The sequence below is a fragment of the Pteropus medius genome, unplaced genomic scaffold, assembly GCF_902729225.1.
Source record: "Pteropus medius unplaced genomic scaffold, Ma_sr-lr_union100, whole genome shotgun sequence".
In the NCBI taxonomy this organism is placed as follows: Eukaryota; Metazoa; Chordata; class Mammalia; order Chiroptera; family Pteropodidae; genus Pteropus; species Pteropus medius.
Window position 1 is genome coordinate 9,076,618 of NW_024351543.1, and position 7,379 is coordinate 9,083,996.

Sequence of the window (7,379 nt, forward strand, 5' to 3'; positions counted from 1 at the left end):
AGGCTTGTGTAAGAACTAATGAAGTCCTACTGGTAGTCAAAACAGAGAGCTGAATTTGCCTTCTCTTCTCCCCACCTCTTTGGATCTCCTTAGCCTGAAAACCTGCTCATTGACCTGCGGATTCCAGTGCCTCGAGTGAAGCTCATCGACCTGGAGGATGCTGTCCAGATCTCAGGTCACTTCCACATCCACCACCTGCTGGGAAACCCTGAGTTTGCTGCCCCAGAAGTGATCCAAGGCATCCCTGTGTCCTTGGGCACAGATATCTGGAGCATTGGGGTTCTGACATATGTCATGCTGAGTGGGGTCTCCCCCTTCTTGGATGAGAGCAAAGAGGAGACATGTATCAATGTATGCCGGGTGGACTTCAGCTTCCCCCATGAATACTTCTGTGGCGTGAGCAATGCCGCCAGAGATTTCATCAATGTGATCTTACAGGAAGACTTTCGGAGGCGGCCCACAGCAGCCACCTGCCTACAGCATCCATGGCTGCAGCCCCACAATGGCAGCTACTCCAAGATCCCCCTGGACACCTCCCGCCTGGCATGCTTCATAGAACGTCGCAAGCATCAGAATGATGTGCGGCCTATTCCCAATGTCAAGAGCTATATCGTCAACCGGGTAAACCAAGGGACATAGCCACATCCCAGCCCTTGAGGTTTCACATGAAAGTGCAGTGTGAACCAAAGCAAGACTGAATGTGTCTGTAAATAATTTTGTTCATTATTTTACTCCATGCAGTTCTCTGGATCAAGAGGTGTACTTCTTAAACCTCAACAGTGGTTATTCAGGGTCTGAGCAGCTGTAAAATCACCCCGAGTCTAGGGGCTTTCCAGAGGGTCATTCAGAAGAGATAAAGAAGCAGACAGTCATAGAAAGCATTAAAAAAGAGGGGCAAGGATAACAAGAATATTAGCTGTTATAAAATCTTAATTATGCATCCCAAAATGAATGGATAGATAGGCAAAACTTTAGCTCACTGTAGTGAGTATAAAAGGTTTCTGCCTTTGCTGAAATTTTAAGCAAAATGTTCTACTTAACAGAGATGTCATGTATACCAACTATTCTGGTTTAGATTGCTGAGATAAATCTTAGTAGGATATGTATACACATACAGTAAAATATATCCCATTCAGGTTCCAGAGTTTTATAATATAGAGATATATATGAAAACAATCATAAGCAACTTTGAGTGCTCCAGTTAAGACAGTGACTTATTTACTGAAGCATTACATTGTTTTGACTAAGCACAATTAGCTGACACATTTTTTAGAGCATTTTGTAAATCTTGTATAGAAATCTTTTACCAGAACCTGTGCATTAAAAGAAAGTGATGTTACCCTTTTGCAATTTGCGAATGAGAAGATTCTTCTCTCAGTCACAGGTATTTGACATAGGTTCTGTATATGAAATGCTACCCCCAAATTCACTGGCAGCTCAGAGTTAATCTGGCAGGAAAGCCTACCAGGAAGTAAGTCCAAATACAGTAAGAGTTGTGAGCTATTTTTGTCTGCACTTGGTTCGAAATAGATAACAAATATAACAGGTTCATAAAAAAAGGGCAAATGAAAACCTTTCCTACAGTTCTTATGAACACCGTGACAACACACTTTCTGCTCTCTTCTACAGCTGCAGAATGCAGTCCTCAGAAAGTTGGCCTACTTTATTTCTAAACCCTTATAGAAGCTAAGGGGTGCTCACCAAAAGGAGGCAGCCATACAGGCCTTTTAAAGGCCTGGCCCCAAGTCCTTTTTGAAGCCATGGAATAAAATCTAATACATCACCCTAATAGAGCATTGAGTTTTAACTGTGATTGCAATACCTACCACCACTCAGCCGCATCTATTTCCCTGGACTAAAAGGACTCATTGCACTTTGAGGCCAATGCTGCTTTCTGGTGTATATTCTCTATACAAGATAATTATGAACTGCCCTTTTTTCTGCTAGTGGAAAAAAAACCTGGGTATTTCATGGTTTATTTTTTGTGTGTTTAGAAGGAGTTTTTGTTTTTGTGTTTGTACACAATCCACCCTTTGTTTTCTAGAACATGTTTTGAAATTTGTAGTTATGCAAATAATATTTTAAAAATATAACTCAAGTGTTTGTCCAATTAAGGTTTAATGATATTGCTTCTCTCCTATAGTAGGATTGAGAAAATTAAAATTATGCAGCACAGAAGTGTAAGCAGAGATTTGTGAAGGATAAATAGAACTACAAACCTGTCTAAAAGAAAAACAATGGTAGAAACTAAGCCTGAACTTTAATATATAAAAACACTTCTTCCCACAGTGAAAATGTAGAATTAAAAGTACTCATCATTCTTTTTCACTGGTTTCAAAGTCAACTTTCTCATCTACCCTTCACTTCATCCCATTCAAGATTATAAATTAATAAATAATTAGAAAGTACAAGCAATAAGACTAAATAGCACTTCGTATTTTCAGGATTAACCAAATATGTGGAAACTGACTTGGACTGTATTTGTTTCCTAGTTTTCATATGGCCCTGTGTCATCAAGGATCCCTTCCTCAGAGGTTGCGCTTGACTAACCCTCCATGTTCTTCATTTAAAAACAAATGTATATAAAAATGCTTTATATTTTAAATTTTAAAACATATTTACTAAAAATTCTTTTAGTCAGCATGTCTTTGTTATGAGACATAGCATAAAAGAAGAAATCCTGGTCCCTAGGATTTGTGTTGAGATAGATTGTAGGCACTGAGGATTCCAAATATCCATATAGTGTGGCTTGAAAAGTTCTTTTCTGTCCATGATGGATGACAACTAACGAGCCCCCTACTGAGTCATTTTGAGTGTTTCTGACCATAGGGAGACAAGCTGAGTTTCTGCTTTGGAAGAATAGGGCCTAGGACAATGGTACACTGACTGTACAGGAGAGCATTAATGAAATCATGTTGTGGGGAGGACGACTGACAGAATGTTAGAGCCGAAGCTTCTATATCAGCTTTTACAGCAGAGCGGGGATGGTCCAGATGTGAGGTTGTATGGAACTCCCTCGCCGCCCTGCGCCCCTACACCCCCCTCCCCCGCCCCCAACAGGGACACTTATTGGGGAGGTGAGGAGACAGGAGAGAAAGGACATAGAAATGAAAAGTAGTATGATTTTGTTAACTGGAGCCAAAGTACAATCATTAGAATAGAATGAATTTAATAGAGGCCCCAAGAGAAATGGGGTATACTTTATATAGCCAGATAACTGAAGGAAAATAACAGGAAGGTTCCCTGTCTCCAAAGCTTCTGATCCCTCCCAACAGGGATAAGTCTTGGTTCAAGAATTCTCCACACTAAGTTGGAAATAACATGGAATCCCAGGAGAAGGGGCTGAGAAATGTATTTAGAATGCCTTGGGGGCAACTATGGTGAGTGATGAAGAAACAGGGATCACTTTCTTGTACTTGCTTTGGAAGAGATATTTATTCCTTTGTGGTAGAGAATAGGGGAGAGAAGAGAAAATACTCCACTTCTATAATTATGGTGGTCTTTGAAATGAAAACTTACCTAGGAATTGGTGAGAGTGAACTTCCAGTTGAAATGGAAAAAATAGATGTCGGTTAAAGTCACAAGTTTCTTGCTTGGCTTATAGTCCCTGCATAAGGTTTGGGAGTTTTTTGTTGTTGTTTTGTTCTGTAAAGGTGGGATGGAGAGAGAAGGGAAAGATCAGGGACAGCTCATAATAATTTTCGAAGGGTATGATGATTTACTGCATCTTTTACACTTGTTTCAAATTAAATAGATTTATATCCACTTATGGCTGAATGTGGGAACATTTTTAAGAAAAAAAATTGTAATGTTGAGGGTGTCCTTCGGGTCTCTCACAGGCATAAACACTCTTGGGGGAGTAGAAGAAGCAGAGGAAAAGCTGGCTTCACTGCTTTGTGGTTCACAAAGCCTTTATAATAGTAGTGCCTTTCAGAGGGGAAGATGGGAGATAAAGAAGTTCATTGTATGTAGACTGATATTGCAGAATATTTTCTTTGTTTTAGAATATCTTTTAAATAAAAACATCTGAATATAGAGTAAGCCTAGGAATTCTTGAGTTTCAACCTCAGCTATTCCTGATTTGTCCTTTCTTACAGAAAGTCTTTGTTTTTTTTCTGCCCCAAATGTCCCCATTGTTAAAATGGGAGTTGGGGGGAAGGAGAGAGGACATTAACTTCATAAGAATGTTGGAAGAATACTTTAGTTCAGATGTCTAGAAAATACTTTGATTTTTTTTAAAGTGCTACACACTGCCAGTGCTAAGAGTTTTACTGATAGTAACTTTGAACATTCCAGGTTTTCAATATTCATGTCTTTAGACACCATTTGCAACTCATGAGAATAAATTCTGTAAATTGATTTTAATTGGAAGTACTAGGTGCTCTTTGTCTAAATGTTATTTGGTCTTAGCCTGTAATTTTGATCATTTAAAAGCTTGTCCACAGAAAAAGGTTAGGAGAGCTGATTGAAGTCATATGTCAATAAACTGTTTTCTCCAGTATTTCTTGTGGCAGACACAAAGAGTAAGATGCCTTTCTTTCCTAGGCAACCGCTACTCTCTCTTCTGAAGCCTTCTGCTCTGGAAAAATTGATAGAGGAAAACCCAAACAGTCACTTTCCTCGTTGGGAGGGCAGAAGCGAGAATAAAATATTTTCTGATATCACAACTCATTTGTTCAGTCTCACAGGCGTCTATGATAAGAGGCAAATTAAAGGCACAGGTGTAGAAATTAGTAGAACTGTTGATTTTTGGAGGGGAAACCTTGGATCTTTTTTTAGATTATTAGGTGTTACAGGAATAGGTATTTGCTTTCTGATAGTCCATACAATTTAGTGCTTATGAGTTAGTCATTACTTTTTTCTTGTCTATGTGGAAATTTAGATTTGTGAGAATATGAGGGAGCAAATGTGTTATAAAAATAAATGGTGGTTATTTCTGTGTATTAACTAAAACTTTGTTCTATGAATTTGATAGAGGAGAGAATATTTCACAGATAAGGGGTCTCTGTAGTAAGGCAAAAGTGCAAACACTGCTTTTTTGCTCAGTTTTAAGAAATGTTGACCTATTCCCTTTTCTCCTGTGTAACATCTCGTTGGAGTCTGGGTTAGGCAAACACAGTATGTGAGCTTTCAGTGGATTTATTTGTATTATGGTTTTTCTTAATTATTTAAAATCTAGAGATCTTTTGGGAATGAATGATTAAACCCAAAGCAAAGTTAGGAAAGATAAGGTTACACATACTCCACTAAGGAAAGGGAGGCTACTATGTTAATATTCATTTTCTAAAAACTATAAGGCTCTTGTTATTTCAATAATTCTAGAGGGCTAAAAAGGGCTGAAATTTGTCCATGGCACTAGACTTTGAGAAATTATTACATGGGAGAAATCTATACAGAAATAGTAGAACACAGAAATATCATAGGCCATATTTTCTAGGAAAAGCATTTCTTTCTCATTTTTAATATATGTAGAAGTTAGAAGAGAGTAAACAGCAAATACTCTAAGACAAATGTTCATCTTTAAGGAACATTTATAGAAAACCTGAAATTAATCCTCATAGGCTATTTTGTTTTCCTGTCAGCCTATTCATTGGGAGCTTCTAAACTGTGGTCAGATTTAGTTTTTATTCAAATGATCAAGGTTAACTGTTTATTCAGATATTGTTGTTCTGAATAGTGAGTATAGCTCAGAGAAGGGAGGGTGGTAGAAAAATGTGCAAATAAAATTCTTGAAGTCCCAACTCCTGGTGCTTAAATTAAGCAAGCTAATTAGCAAGCCCACGAATATTTAGCATAAGAGTTCCATCAATGCCTGACTTCTATCAAGAATTGAATCCACATCCTGGACTACATAATCTCAAAGACTGCCATTATGAATTTGAAGTTAACAAACATATTAACACTAACTTAAGCCATATCTGTCATCTGTGTTCGATTTTTTTTTTTTTTTTTGACCCTGGTGCTTTTACTTCTGTTTCTGCCAAACTTTGGCCTACTCTGTGGGGAAAGTGAGTAAAACTAGCAGTTAGGACAAATGTGAAGACTGTGAAAATATTAAACATACTCTTCAGAATGACATCCTAGTCAGAGAATAGTAGTGATCAAAGTGCAAACTGTTGGAAAATATGGATATATGTACATCTGTACATGTATATAGTGTATAATATGTATGTATATGTTATTGCTCATATGCAGAAATCTATCCATTTGAATACAGCCCAGGTGGGTCAATTTTTCTATTGAAAAACCATTCAGGGCCATTCAAAACCATTAGGGCTGATGGGTAGAGTTAGATTCTACTCATTTAGGAATTATTTGCTATCTTTTGAAGTCCACAAAACCAAATGAACAAAGCCTGAAACATAATGATGCTGAAATATCATTTAGATTATTATTCTGTTTATCTGGAGTCAGAGCATCTTTATATTTGAATTATTAAAAGTTGGTTTGCAAACTCCATTGGCACCTTTTGGATTTGAGTGACCCCTCCCCACCAAGTCTTTTGAGAGTTTGGGGTGGGCTTCTCTTGCCATTCAGATAAAGGGCCTTATCCATAAGTGGACAGGTTTCCCCATAGGGACCATTACACATATACATATAAGTACATACTTCCATCAGGCTTATAGCAATTGATTTACAATCACTCCACAGTATTGATAAATAGCTCTATATTTTCAAGGTGCAGAAGAATTCCACAGCCTTAATTATTTCAGTGTCTTGCTGGTCTGCCTTAAGTGTATCTTCTGGATTTTGGTTGTCTTATTACTTTGAAATTTTTCTGCAGTTGTTCATTTTGTATGCATACAACGTCGTTTTATAAAGGTAGGTTGTAAATATTTCATTTGTAAGTCAAATTCACTCACGTGTAATGTTGTAAAGTGATGACCTGCTGTCTTGTTATTACTACAGTAAATGTTATGTTATGGATGAAACTTCAAAATGTACATCTCACAAGTTATGCATTACTATAAATATAATATACTAAAGATGTTATTTCCGGTGGTCTTTCGTTTTCATTCTAATTCAAAACTTTGTTTAAAAAAAATTTTTTTTTCTCTTTCCCTAAACATATAAAAGCCTTGACAAGGTAAAAATGTCACATTATTTTTACGACACTTTTAATCTAGCATTTTGGAAAGAAAGCAACAGTTTTGCAGCCTGCAGTATTCTAAGGCATTTCTCCATCCAAAATCATCAAGTAAGCCTCAGGTGTGCATTAACTTCATTCTGGTGTTTCAAGTGGCAACTTTTTTTTAGCAAATTGGCAGGCCTTAGGGGCTGGATCTCACTAGTTTATGTATGATAGTGCCGACTTGAGGAATCTGGATTAACCTTTGCAGACCTGATCCGGCTTTAAAAGAGTCTGCGTGTGCCATCCA

At 37.4% G+C, this 7,379-nt stretch overlaps 1 protein-coding gene across 4 annotated transcripts in view; it reads left to right on the plus strand.

Annotated features, from left to right (window-relative positions):
• The window catches only part of LOC120586722 (kalirin-like), a 110,923-nt gene extending 103,930 nt beyond the window's left edge, over nucleotides 1-6,993 (plus strand). For all 4 annotated transcript variants that reach the window (XM_039843233.1, XM_039843232.1, XM_039843227.1 and 1 more), the window contains one exon: nucleotides 94-6,993. In XM_039843233.1, the coding sequence (XP_039699167.1) occupies nucleotides 94-639 (546 nt within the window). In that variant the 3' untranslated portion in view covers nucleotides 640-6,993. The remainder of the gene's footprint in view (nucleotides 1-93) is intronic.
• Nucleotides 6,994-7,379: the final 386 nt, after the last annotated feature.